This window comes from Anolis sagrei, chromosome 2 (genome assembly GCF_037176765.1).
Source record: "Anolis sagrei isolate rAnoSag1 chromosome 2, rAnoSag1.mat, whole genome shotgun sequence".
Taxonomy (NCBI): Eukaryota; Metazoa; Chordata; class Lepidosauria; order Squamata; family Dactyloidae; genus Anolis; species Anolis sagrei.
The window spans coordinates 218,992,898-219,007,819 of NC_090022.1; the positions used below are offsets into that span (position 1 = coordinate 218,992,898).

At 43.6% G+C, this 14,922-nt stretch overlaps 1 protein-coding gene across 1 annotated transcript in view; it reads left to right on the forward strand.

The window, feature by feature from the left end:
• Positions 1 to 7,885: 7,885 nt before the first annotated feature.
• Positions 7,886 to 14,922, forward strand: part of ERMP1 (endoplasmic reticulum metallopeptidase 1) — a 37,195-nt gene continuing 30,158 nt past the window's right edge. The window contains exon 1 of the mRNA XM_060762291.2: positions 7,886 to 8,409. Within this exon, the coding sequence (XP_060618274.2) occupies positions 8,102 to 8,409 (308 nt within the window). The 5' untranslated portion in view covers positions 7,886 to 8,101. The remainder of the gene's footprint in view (positions 8,410 to 14,922) is intronic.

Genomic DNA, 14,922 nt, shown 5'->3' on the forward strand with positions numbered 1-14,922 from the left:
ATAGTATATGAGCTCAAGGTAAGCAGATTCTTCCTATTGCAGTACCAATTAAGTCAATTCTTTGCTTTACAGGGAATCAATACAATATACCCACAATTTCCCTACAAGCTTTTAAAACAAACTTCTGTCATCAATTATTGCAGAGGAGTAAAACATAGAAATAAAATCAATTGGATAATGGCTAGTTCTAACTAAAAGCATACCTTAGCTATCGTGTTACATGGTTATTGCAGAATGCGACTTTTCTTTCTTATATTAAAAATAACAAGTAAGAAGAAAGAAGAGGAATTAAAGAGTCATGTTATTGTTTAATTTATAAAGTATTTACAAGGTAGCCTTCTGCATATTTACATTTGTCAGGTCTTAGGGTCCTGGTTGAAGTAACAGAAAATGGCCATGCCTCTCTAGATGTTCAGGAAAGGAGATGCACTTGAGGGCGAGCAGTGCTACAGAACATTGATTTCTGTAGAATGAAACGAATTACCCATCTCCACCCAACCCCACTGATGCCATAGCCAGTGCAAAGATGTTTACATGTGCGTTGTGCCTGTGCAATTTGGCTGCACCAAATGTTGGAGCATGTAAAAATCAGTTGATGAAGCTGATCGGTTGGGCTACAGCTGAGAGAGTAGCTGAGCCTGGGGGTTTTGGCAACAGTTACATATTTAGGTTTAGCTTTGCTATGCAGGAGCTTGCCAAGACAGGTTTGCTTCTGGGCTGCTGGAAGAAGATCTTCCAACATGAGCACCTAAGGACCATTTGAATCTCTCTCAAAGGACATTGTGTGAGTCAATGCAACTGCTCACGTGGTTGTATATACGAGGGGTATTTTTTAAGTAAGGTCCATTTGAACGTAGGTACACAACAAAAGTTTATTTCAAAAAAGTAAATTTATTTTCAGAAAGTACATACTTCACTCTATTTTTTTGACATAGTTGCCAAGTCTGTTCAAACACTTATCATACCTTTGAACCTATTTTAAAATACCCTCTTCATAAAAACGTACCGCTTGCTCTGATAACCAAATTGTCTGTAATCAAAGAAGGGCGACCGGAGTGGTCCTCATCATGGACGTTGTCATGGCCATCTTTGAATTGTCGTACCCACTTACGCACTTTGCTTTCACTCATAACAGTATCACCGTACACTTCACAAATCTGTCGATGAATTTCTGCAGCAGGCAGGTTCCTTGCTGACAAAAACCGTATCACTGAGTGAACCTCACATGCGGCGGGTGAGTTGATAGTCTTAAACATTTTTAAAGCACAGAACAGAACCGTACAGGTTAGCTACAGAGCGGAAACTGAGCACAGTTGTTCCCAAGGCATGCCGGTACACGACGCATGCCCTCTTTGCGGTATGCGTGCGAACTACTAGTGTCTACAACAAAACGGACCTTACTTTAAAAATACCCCTCGTATGTTGCTCTGCATTTCAAATAGTAAACTTCTTGTTCTTTACTGATCACCTGCATGGCATATCTTTTCTCTGGCAAGACAGTGTGTGGACTAGTAAAAACGTGAACTATGCATAATTTTTATTTTGCAACAATCCCCACTAATGCCATAGCCCAGTGCACAGATGTTTACATGTGCCTGTGCAATTTGGCTGCACCAAAAAGGGAGAGGAGACTCTGATAAGAGCTGGTGCACCATGTCCTTTGAAGAAAGGGAGTGGAAAACCAACAGTATGATTCACAAACTATCTTACTGTGCAAGACCTGGGTGGAAAAGTCTTCCACAGCTCTCAGTGTAGAAAAACTCCTTACATCATGTGTGCTGCAGAAAATGCCACAAAGGATGTGATAAGTAGCAGAGGTAGCAACTACTGTATTTGTTGGCTGCCAAAAACATGATGTCCTTGCTCAGAGTTTCCATATTACCTGGTCAACACAATTATACCTGGACTCTGAGTGCTTTGTGTCTTCCTCTCATGTCCGCTTCCATAATCAGTTCTGGTCTCTCTCGTAATCTTTGTCTGTCCTGCCAACGTGAAGTCACAAGGATCTACTCTCTGGTTTCAGAGTTTGGGGAAATAGGTTGCATCTAATATAACAACTTTAGGTTAAATCAGGGAATCACTCCCATAACATTTTGGCTAACAAAAATAATACAAGAAACATTATGAGGAGCAATTACATAGCAGAAAGGAAAATGGGTGTACATCTTGAACTCCAAGGGCTGAAAAAATGATCCTAATTAAGAATAAGTGGAATACAACATAGAATTGTAGAGTTAGAAGAGACCACAAAGACCATTCAGTCCAGCCCCATTCTGCCATGTAGGAACACACAACCAAAGCACCCCAACAGATGGCCTCCCAGCCTCTGCTTAAAAACCTCCAGAGAAGGAGACTCCACCATACTCCCAGGCAGCACATTCCACAGCCTGACTGTTCTTACCACCAGGGATTTCTTCCTAATGTTTAGTTGGAATCTCTTTTCCTTTAATTTGAATCCTAGAATCATAAAATCCTTGAGTTTGAAGAGACCTTGTGGGCCATCCAGTACCATCCCCTGCCAAGAAGCAGAAAAATCACATTCAAAGTACTCCTGACAGATGGCCATCCAGCCTCTGTTTAAAAGCTTCCAAAGAAGGAGCCTCCACCACAGCTCTCAGTCAGACATTTGTTGTCTGAAATCAGGCCTGTTTTACATTTTGGATAGAGAGTAAGTAATTTAAAGATCTCTCATCACTAGTTCAAGTCCAACATGTTTATTGTGTTAACAAGTTTTATACAGAATATTCAAGATAACAACTACAAAAAAAATCACAGAAGTTGTGACTATGCTCTTAAAAGAGTAAACACCTTTAAAGTTACAGATAAATGTCTAAGTTACCAACATGAAAAATCAAGTAAATACTTTGAGTTTCCATGGCAATTTTATTTAGGAACTTTACCACACGACATTGTCAGACTGGAATTGCAATAAGATAAACACATCTGTGGCTGATAGCTATCACATGGGCAGTTTGCCTTCCCTCCATGACTGTAGTGGGTTGTAAAACCTGCCAATGCCTCCCAATCCCACTGCTTTCTCATGGGGCATCTGCAGAGGCGGCCCTAAGTAATTTTCAATTGTAAGCAAACAGTATTTTGGTCCCCCCCCCCCACCCCCAACAATCACTGATATATATTTTCTGTTTGTCGTGGGAGTTCTGTGTGCCATATTTGGTTCAATTCTATCATTGGTGGAGTTCAGAATGCTCTTTGATTGTAGGTGAACTATACATCCCAGTAACTACAACTCGCATATGTCAAGGTCCATTTTCCCCCAAGAGCTCCTCAAGAGCGCCCCTGGGCAAATTAAACTATACTGCAAATGCTTACTTTGCGTAATGGGTTGAGCCGCCCCTGGGCATCTGTGGGCTTGATTATCTGCCTCTCCCCCACTTTTTGCAAGCAGGAAGTTTATGTGCCCTCCATCTTTAGCTCTTTTCACACTATGCAGTTATAACACTATGATTCCACATTAATTTCATGGTTTCATGCTATGGAATCCTGGGATCTGCAATTTAGGGAAGAGAATTTGAATTTTCAGTCTGCAAGTTCATCAGATCACAAAACCATGATCTGTAAGATGTTGCCATGACAATAAAACTTGAATCATTTTATTAGAATTGCATAGTGTGAAAGAGCCTTGTGTCTATTGGTTCTGAGTTGGACTAAGGGAAGGGCATACTTCGGGTTGCTGTGACTTTTTTGGACTGTATGGCCATGCTCCAGTAGCATTTTCTCTGCTTGTACCTATGGCAGATATCCATAGATCTACTCTGAACAAACCTCTGACGATGGCTGCCAGAGATGCAGGTGAAATGTCATGAGATAATGCTACTGGAACATGGCCATACAGTCCAAAAATGTCACAGCAACCCAGTGATTCCGGTCATGGAGGACTTCAACAACACAGAGCGTACTTTGTTGACAAGGATCATCTATTTGTATACACACATAAAGACTTTGATAGTTATCTGTCTTGGGAAATAGCTGGAGGGATCCTGGCCATCATCTCCTTACCCAAGGCATTATGTAAATTGAGGGCCTTCAAGAGATATTTTGATACACGCATTTGATACAGTTTATACTGTTAGGGATTGACATAGTACATAAAAGATACAAGGTATACAGAAAATCATTAAATTGCTATACTTTATTAAAGGATACGATAATTTGTAGGGTACAACCGCTGCTAGGTCCATTCTGGAATAATAATATTATTTGCCTGAAGTCTCTTTGTGTACTATAAATCTTGGGGGGTGGGGGGAGTGCTGTGACTTGACAACACATGTGTTCTGCACTTTACATTATGCACCATTTGAATAGGTAGATAGAACCAGAATTTTGATACAGTTTCTCATATAATAGTGTTAAAATCTTAATTGCTAGTTATGTTGTCTTCTTCATTAATAAACCCATTCTGGAATGCTGATAAAACTATGTTTTGTAAAATAAATATTCTCTATTAGGTTGTGGAGTAAATTAATTTGTGCGTATGTTGAAGTCACCTTTTGATATGTAACATTCTCATGAATTTTTCATAGTATTTTCTTGGAAATGTAGTTCCTTCATTGGAAATGAGTCTTGAGTCTGTTTCAGCTATCATTGCCATGTCAAAACACCCTTGATATATGCTAAATTTGGGACCAGTTGGGACTTGTTTCCACTTGACAAAGCAGAGTTTCTCAGGCTATCAGATGTTCAGGATCAGATATTTATTTTTTTCCCCAGTATGCCAGGGACAGGCACCATTTTTGTTCCTTCCTTTCCTGGAAACTTACTAGTGACGGACAACCAAGAATTCACGGGGTAACACAGATAGCACTGTAATAGTGGACATGTTCCTAGACATGTTTGATTTGGAACCCAGAGTTGATCCAGGGATGTAAAATACTTGGCCCTTATTTGTAGTTGTCATCTGAGGTCATCATGCATTACTATGCTTTGAGGGAAAATGTTGGCTTAAATCTGAATATGGGATATTATGTATGATACGGAATGCTGGCAGTCCCCAGATTACAAACAAGATACGTTCTGCAGGTTTGTTCTTAACTTGAATTTGTATGTAAGTAGGAACAGGTACATTTTAAGTGTAACTCCAGCCTATCTCCTCTGTCTCTCTCTGTCTCTCTAAGCTTTGGATAGCATAGGAAAGGGTTAACACCCCCATGGTGTTTGTTTTGCTGTCTGGGTTCCTGTTCAGATTTCACCTCGCTTTCTGTCTCTATGATCATTGGATTTTGAAAGAGTTGGCTTGTTGTGGAAACAAGGATTGATGAAAAAGCTTCAGTGGAGACACTTTCCCCCCGATAATTATTTCAGGGGTGAATTTCCCTTCCAAGGGGTGTTGTCTATCCCCTGTTCTTAACTAGGAGTCATTTGGAAGTCGGGTGTTTGTAACTTGGGGACTGCTTGTATCCCCAAATAGGACCATATTGTGTGCTATCAGATTGGCTCTCACTCATGGTGATCCTATGATAGGGCTTTCCTGGCAAGAATGACTGTCATTGCCTTCTTCTGAGGATGAGTGAGTGTGACTTGACAAAGGTTCCCCAATGGATTTCCTCCACCGCTGATTGGGGATTCGAACGCAACTTTCCCTGAACTTTTATCAACTTCTGGAACTTTTGGAAACTTTTTAGAAACTTTTTTCTCCTCAAACCTTATGGATTTCCATTATGATTTTAGGTCTTAAATGAACTCTGGTGGGTGGGATGGGTTGATATGAATTTCTTTTCCCTCTTTCCCAATGTATGCCTTATGAACCCTATATATGTGTCTGTGCATAAAATATGAAATGCCACCCTTTTCGTGACCCCAGCATGCCGAAATCTTAGGAAATTCTTCTTCATTTCCTGAGATAGATTTCCCCATTGATTATAAGGACTCAACAAAGACTTCTTGCATGGACAGAAACAATGGTGCCCCTCAGGCCTCGGAGCAAGGCCACCTGAAGGAGGCACCCCATGGTGACTCAATCACTCATCAATAAAGAGACATCTTGCCTTCAGGAGGATCTGCGTGCCCCATCCGCCTCACCTATTGTTTTCACACCCATGGCCGAAACCAAAGACCAAATAGCATCAACTGATCCCATACCCAGGGCTAAAGATTACCGAGGCTTGGCATCCGCACCAGCCACTTTTGTATATTTCACCCTCATGAGATAATACAAGGCCAGCTTGAGGAATCTCCGGATTATCGCTGGCAATTGGACAATACATTAAATCACATTAATCCACTCATTTTCCTCTCGGTTCATTGTTTCCCGCTTGTACCGCCTCCTTGCTCCTCATTGGCTGAGAAGGAGCGCTGGTTTCCCATTGGCCGAGGCGCGCCTAAGCCGGCCGTGCCTCCCCTCCAGCTGATGACTCCAGCCAATCAGCGTGAAGCCGGCAAGGGGGCAGGGACGGGGACGGGAAGTTTGAATTTGACAGTTCTGTATTTCTATAAATATGCACACTTTTGCCCTACCAAGCATGTCAGTTTTGGCAAGGGATTACGGTTTGACATCCGTACCAGCTGGGATGAAATAAAGACAACTCAGTGGCTTTTCTTCAACTTGGTGAGACTTTTATTGGGAAAAATCAGGGGAAAATCTTTGGGTGCTTCTTTTCATCTCGGCAGGGCAAACAGACTCTCTTTGGTGGGTCTGACTGGTCTCTGCCTCCTGGCAAAGATCCCCAAATTCTTGCTCGATAACACTGGGTTATCTGTGTCCACACTCATCAGATAATGTGGGATTTTCTGCCTTGATATTCTGGGATATAGGGCTGTATGGAAGGGCCCTCAGTTATCTGAGGCCCCTTCCACACAGCTGAATAAAACCCCACATTGTCTGATTTGAACTGGATAACTGGCAATGTGGACTCAGAGAACCCAGTTCAAAGCATATATTGAGGGATTTTCAGCCTTGATATTATGGGATATAGGGCTGTGTGGAAGGGCCCTGAGAGCGTACTGCACTTCTTTCCTGCCGAAAAGGCCAGAAATAAGGGACCCATGTGAATGTGCTGACCTAAGTGGGCGGCCAGAGGTGCATCTACACCAGGCGTGGGCAAACTTCGGCCCTCCAGGTGTTTTGGACTTAAATTCCCGCAATTCCTAACAGCCTGCTGTTATACAGTAAATAAAGAACAACACTAAAAAAACGGGAATTCCAGACAAGAAACAATCAGGGCCAGCTAATCACCTCTCAACAAAGGATTCCCCCAGGCAGGAAGCAGCCAAGCTTTGGAGCTGCAAGGCCATTTAATGCTAATCAATTGCAATATTCACACTTGCCTCAAACGGACAAAGAGTTCTTTCTCCCATCCTGGACATTCCACACAGATATGTATGTACACCCCACTTGCCTAGTTTCCAACACACCTCACAAACTCTAAGGATGCCTGCCATAGATGTGAGAGAATGCTTCTGGAGCATGGCCGGATGCCTACCATAGATGTGGGTGAAACGTCAGGAGAGAATGCTTCTGGAACATGGCCATACAGCCCAGAAAACTCACAGCAACCCAGAATTAGCACAGCTTGGCACCACTTCAACTTTATTTATTTATTTATCGTGTCAGCAGCGAACCAATACAGTTGTGTTGCATTAAAAACAAACAAACAAACAAAACACAACTGCCACGGTGCAATACCATGGAATTCTGGGAGTTGTAGTTTGTAGTTTAGGGAGGCACTAACACCCCGTGCCAGGGAAGAATAAAGGCTTTGTGAAAGGACAATCCCCAGGATTGCATAGCATTGAGCCACGGCAGTGAAAGTGTTGTCAAACTGCATTGAGTCCCCTGTGTAGGTAGGTGTGCGCGCCTGGCCCATCCCATTATCCTTCCTTCCCCGGTGATTGGCAGGCGAGCCAGGGAGGGGCGGGGCATAGGCCACTCTCCCCACGTGACCTTGTGAGGAGACTCGCTTGCTTGCTTGCCTGCCTCCCCCCCTTCCCTTCCCTCCCTACTTATTGTTCTCCTCCACCTCCTCCTTCCTCGCAAAGGGACAGGCACTCGGAGCACTTTTGGCCCTCATCCGCTGCCGTACTCAGAGCGCCCCGGCGTTGCTTTCGAGTCCTCAAGGCAAGGGCAAGAAGCGAGCGCCGGGCTTTCATGGAGCGCAGCTCGGCGGCGGTCGGGGCCGTGAGGCGCCTCCGGACACAGCAGCAGCAGCAGCAATTCTCCTCGCACCAAGCCCAGCAGCAGCAGAAGCGGCGGCAGCGGCAGCCGGAGAAAGAGGAGGATGGAGAGAACTGGAAGAAGGTTGGGAGGCTGCGGCTGCCAGTGGCGCTGCCGGAGTGGCGCGTGGCGGTGGGGCTGCTCCTCTATTGGCTCGCGCTGCGCGGGCTCGTGCACCTCTCCTTCCAGCGGTTGGTCCAGTCGGCGCGCGACCCGAAGGAATTCAGCGCCCCGCGCGCCAGGTAACGTCAGCCCCCCCCCCCATCCCCAGATCTCCATGGCAACCCTGGGAAGAGGAGGAGGAGGAGGCTTCTGAAGGGACGCAGCTGAAGGGAGACCGGCCATTCTTTAGACCAGGCCTGGGCAAACTTGGGCCCTCCGGCTGAGGGGGAAAAGGAAGGGGCCTAAGGCTGTTAGGACTTGTGGGAGTTGAAGTCCAAAATACCTGGAGGACCCAAGTTTGGCCAGACCTGGCTTAAACTCATGAAAGATTCATTGGAATTACCATTCAGGGAGCACCCAATCAGAGCACCCCCGACAGATGGCCACTCAGCTTCTTCTTTAAAACCTCCAGAGAAGGAGGCTCAGCTTCACCACACTCTTCCAATCAGGAAGTTCTTCTTAAAGTTTAGGTGGAATTCCCACCCCACCTCCCCTGCAGTTTGAATCCCTTGCTCCCTGTCCTAGGCCAAGGTGGTCCATGCCTTAGTCACCTCTAGACTGGATTACTGTAATGCACTCTATGTGGGGTTGCCCTTGAAAACGGCTCGGAAATTCCAGATGGTCCAACAACAGGAGGTTGTTAACTGGGGCGGTCAACCCTCCTGTTCAAGGAGCTCCACTGGTTGCCATTCATTTTCCGAACCCAATTCAAGGTGCAGGTGCTTACCTACAAAGCCCTGAACGGTTTGGGACTCACCTACCTGTGTGACCGCATCTCTGTATACGAACCCACACAATCTCTTTGATCATCTGGAGAGGCCCTGCACGCAATCCCACCTGCATTGCAAGCGCGATTGGTGGGGACGAGAGAGCGCCTTTTTGGTGGTGGCCCCTTGACTGGAACTCACTTCCTAAGGACATCAGGCAGGCCCCAACTCTGGCAGTCTTTAGGAGGAGCTTGAAGACGTGGTTGTTCCAGTGTGCCTTCCCACAATAATGATTCCATAGCACCTTGTCCTCCAAAGCACTTTACATTTTTTAGGTCTGCTTGTATGTTTTCCACAAATGCCCCATCACTTTTTCGCCCATGTTCCAGCATTACTTACTTCCAATTTTAATTTTACATTTGGCCTTCTCACAGTTTTAATTGTGTGGTTTTATTGTTAATGTTGTGTTATTTTATTGTCCATGTTTTTATTTTAATTGCTTGTATTGTTATTATTATTGCTTGTATTGTTGTATTTGGGCTCGGCCTCATGTAAGCCGCACCGAGTCCCTTGGGGAGATGGTAGTGGGGTACAAATAAAGTGTTATTATTATTATATTACTAGGCCCTTTTCACATCTATATAAATAAAAATGTAATGTTATTTATTTATTTATTTCCAGTATTTCTACCCTGTCTTTCTCAACCTCCGAAGGAGGACTCAGGACGGGTTAAATTTGACACCGTTTGATGTCATTAAATATAACAAAGCAATATAACAACAATTAAAACAATAAATAGATATTAATTAAATTCCATATCCAAAGTGCTATATATGCCTGCTGTCCAAAAGCCTGGTCCCAGAACGACAACTTCAATTTCTTCCTAAAAGACAGGAGGGATGAAGCCGAACTTACCTCGTTGGGTCCTGTCTCTCATCCCCGCCAGACGTATTTGTGATGCTGGTGGGAGCGAGAATCATAGAGTTGGAAGAGACCTCATGGGCCATCCAGTCCAACCGCCTGCCAAGAAGCAGGAAAATTGCATTCAAATCACCCCTGACAGATGGCCATCCAGCCTCTGTTTAAAAGTTTCCAAAGAAGGAGCCTCCTCCACACTCTGGGGCAGAGAGTTCCACTGCTGAACGGCTCTCACAGTCAGGAAGTTCTTCCTGATGTTCAGATGGAATCTTTCTTGTAGATTGAAGAAAGCAGGGTCTCCCTGGATGATCTTAAACTGCAAGGCGAGATGTAGAGGGAGATGCGTTCGGACAAGTAAGCTGGGCCAGAACCATATAGAGCTTTATAGGTCAAAACAACCACTTTGAATTGAGTTCAGTAGTGGATCGACAGCCAGTGGAGCTGACACAACAAGGGAGTGGTGTGCTCCCTGTATGTCGCTCCAGTTAGTAATCTGGCTGCAGCCCGTTGGACTAGTTGAAGTTTCAGAACAGTCTTCAAAGGCAGCCCCACGTAGAGTGCGTGTTAGTTTGTGGTATTTACATAACTCAAAAACCACTGGATGAATTGACACCAAATTTGGACATAATACATCTATCAGGCCAATGAGTGACCATCACTCATAAAAACACTGAGAAGCACAGCAGAAGAGACTTAAAGAGCAGAAAAAAACCCCAACAACAACAACACATGCACATAACCACATAAATACACATATACACACACACATTCACACACAAAACACATATACACAGAGTGGGCCACAGCAACACATGTCAGGGAATGGCTAGTCTATATAAATAAAAATGCAATGTTCGTTTGTGGTATAAGCATAACTCAAAAACCACTGGATGATTGGACACCAAATTTGGACACAATACACGTATCAGAAGAATGAGTGACCATCACTCATCAAAACACTGAAAAACACAGCAGAAGGGACTTTAAAAGCCAAAAAAGCAAAAAGACTCCCCCGGCAAACAAAACACACAATAACATATCCACACTCTCTTCCAGACTACAACTCCCAGCATCCCCCAGACCAGGCCCTTTAGGAGAGGAGGATGATCCAAATGCACTGCTTCCAGGATGCAAGCTTTCTTTTCCTTGGATTTCTTTGAGAGCATCCCAATCCCTGCATATTTCCATTTTCCTATTCCTAGACTGCAGCTCCCAGCAATTCTCCAGATAGATAGATTAGATAGAGGTGGGTAAGTAGGTAGATTGATCAGGAGGACTACTAGGAGTTGCAGTCCAATAAGAGGCAGGGAAGGAAGAATGGGGAGAAAGAGGAAGGGAAAGAAAAGGTGGGAAGGAAGGGAAGAGGAAGAAAAGGAAGGAAAGAGAGAAGGAAAGAAAAAAAGGAAGGAGAGAAATAGGAAGGGAAGGCTGGCCACATTTAGCTTCTTATGTTATCTGCATTGAACTGGGTTATATGGCAGTGTGGACTCAAATATCCCAGTTCAAAGCAGATATTGTGGAATTTTCTGCCTTGATATTCTGAGTTATATGGCTTTGTAGAGTACAGCAGGGCTGTGTACTCTCACCTGAGCTATTCAACTTGTTTACAGAGCACATCATGCGATGTGCAGGGCTCGATGAATTCAAGGCTGGAGTTAAAACTGCTGAACGAAACATTACATATGCAGATAATACCACTTTGATGACTGAAAGCGAGGAGCTGAGGAGCCTTCTAACCAAGGCAAAAGAAAAAAGTGCAAAAGCTAGGTTTCAGTTAAACATAAAAAAAACCAAGATTATGGCAACCAGACTGATTGATCTGGTTGCATTGGCAGACTTTGTATTTCACAAAGATTACTGCAAACATAGACTGCAGCCAGGAAATCAGAAGATGTTTACTTCTTGGGAGGAGAGCAATTACTGATCTCAATAAAATAGTGAGTAGAGACATCACACTGGCAAAGAAGATTTGCATAGTTAAAGCAATGGTATTCTGCATAGTAATCTATGGATGCAAAACTTGGACCATAAGGAAGGCTGAGCGAAGGAAGATAGCTGCTTTTGAACTGTGGTGTTGGCGGAAAATTCTGAGAGTGCCTTAGAGTGCAAGAAAATCAGATGAGTCCATGCTCCCTCACTGGAGGGAAGTATATTATGAGAGGACAAGAAAGCTTGGAGAAGATAATAATGCTGGGGAAAACGGAAGGAAAAAGGAAGAGGGGCCAACCAAGGGCAAGATGGATGGATGTTATCCTTGAGTGACTGGCTTGACCTTGAAGGAGCTGGGGGTGGCCACAGCTGACAGGGAGCTCTGGCGTGGGCTGGTCCATGAGGTTATGAAGAGTTGGAAGTGACTGAACACTGAACCAATAAACAACAGCAAAACATGGCTGTGTGGAAGAACCCCCAGTTTCCAGATCAGAGGAAAACAAGCTTGCCTCCTCCTCCTCCCAATTAGACATACTTCGAGATGTTTAAACATGGCCATTTATGTCCCCTCTTGGCCTTCTTTTCTCCAAGCTAAACATGCCCTCAGTTGCTCTTCATAGGGCTTGGCTTCCAAACCTTGGGTCGCTTTGGTCGCCCTTCTCTGGACACCTTCCAGCTTCTCAATATCCTTCTTGAATTACGGTACTCAGTGTTATTATGTGACCAAAGCAGAATAGAGTGAGATTATTACTTTCCTGTAGAGTTCTTAAGTCCCTTTTCATGTCTTTACATGTTTGTACTAGATGTCATCCTTTCTGCTCAGAGCTTGTTCATACTAGCTCTCTTTGCGAAAGATAGGATTGGCCTGTGCAGCTCTTTTTAAACCCTGTAATTAAACATGGAACTAGTTTTTTGGTTGTTGTTGGTTTTGTTTGTTTGTTTTTGACAGACCTGTTCTGAAGTCTCTCTGTGGCTTGTATTTCTTTTCCCAAAGGACACTGATGCTCATTAAGTTTGGCAGTGTTCTGTGATCCAAGCATAACTACAAATGCTGTTCTTGGTTATGTCCTGAAGGGCCCTATAACCCAGGCCCCAAGGCTGAATAAAATCCCACATTTTCTGCTTTGTACTGGACTATATGGCAGTGTGGACTCAGATAACCCAGTTCAAAGCAGATATTGTGGGATTTTCTACCTTGATATTTTGGGTTATATGGCTGTGTGGAAGGGCCCCCACTGCCATATAACCCAGTTCAATGTGGATTTTATACAGCTGTGTGGAAGGGGCCTTAAAAAACATGAATTATAATTTTATTAAGTTTGGCCACCTACACTTTATCTATTGGAGATCAATTATCCTCTCGTGAAAATGTTTTCAGAATGCTCACACTTTTTCCAAACCAAGGATGGTTAATCTCTGTGTGTACTTTTCCTTTGTCCTGTGACTGTCATGAAGAGGTGGATGAGTGAGTGAAAGCGTTGCAGTCATAGGTGCCTTTGCAATCAAGGATATCTATGGCTTGACTTGAGACCCAGATGTGTTTCTTTCGTCGTCACAGGGCTCACAGAGGTGAATGCCATTCAAACCCATTCCATTTATCAAATAGTCACAAATATTGACTTGCCTTATTAGACAGCAATTATCTGAGGATTTGCTATCTACTTCTCTCTGTCCACTGTACATGCCAAAAGAAAAATAGAGCCCATCTGCTCATTCTGGCTGGCACTTTTGCAGAAGGTGGATCTAACAAAAATGTTGCATGTACAGAAGAGGTAGACAGTCTTCTCAGTTTTCAGAGGCAAAAAGAAGCAGCACAAGTCCCTTTTTCCACTCTCTCCTTGGCAAACAGTCCAGATTCAGAGTGAATTCAGGTTGGTTAGCAATGGGCGATCCAGCAACATTCTTTTGGCAAAGCCTTCCTTGCCTTGTTAGATGTGGAGAAGAACAGGTGCTTCTGTGCTTTGCTTGTAGCATATCAAGTCATACCACGCCTGTTTGCAATGGGATAGAAAGTGAAGCAAGAACCATTCCAAGCATTAATCATCAACCCTGAAGGCAAGTTTCTAGTTTGCTTTTCCAGCTATTCATAGTGGGCAGTTTAGTTCAAACCCTCAGCCAAAATTGTGTAAATTTATCTTGATGTAGCACCCCACAGCCATTGTTCTCAATTCATTACTAGCTTCAACAGGTGAATACCAGCAGAAAATAGATTGGGCTGGATCTATACTGCCATATAAAACATTTTATCTGCATTTAACTGCATGTGTTCCGATGCTTCCAAATGTTCCATGGTCAAGAACATTCACCACTACTGTTTTCCACATAACTTTCACTTTGTGAAAGGGTTTTGTGGTCCTGTCTGCTATTTTCTCATTTCCCCCTAATTTGATGCTTGCCTTTTTTCCAATTCCTCTTTTCCTGTTTTTTCACAGTGGGGAACCTCTTTTCTGTATTAGTTATCATCAGCATCTCAGTTTGAGCATAGATGGTCCCATTATTTTGGAACAATTCATAGTGATGAACAATTTTGAGTGCATATCTGTAGAAACACAACTATATATTTTGGACTTACAACTCTCACTAAGCTTAACACAACCAGTAGTAGAGGATTAAATTCCCATGCAAGCAAAATGATGCTCAAAATTTCAAAACAAAGACTTTTACCGTATACATAAAGTCCCCAAACAAGATAGGTTCTGTAGGTTTGTTCTTAAGTTGAATTTGTACGTAATTTGTACGTAACTCGAGCCCCCAATTTTAAAGGTTGAGGATAACATAGGAAAGGGTTAACAACCCCGGAACATTAGTCTTACTGTCTGTGCCACCTCCTCACAGGGTTTTTTCCTCACTTTCTGTCCCTGTGACAATTGGATTTTGGAATTGTTGGTTGTCATGTAAATAAGGATGGCGATAAAACTTCAATCAATGGAGGTCCCCTTTTCCAATGATAACTCTTACAGGAATGAATTTCCATTCCTTGGGGTAGATTTCCTCTTCCTGTTGTCTCATCCCTATTTTTAACTTGGAGTTGGATGTAAG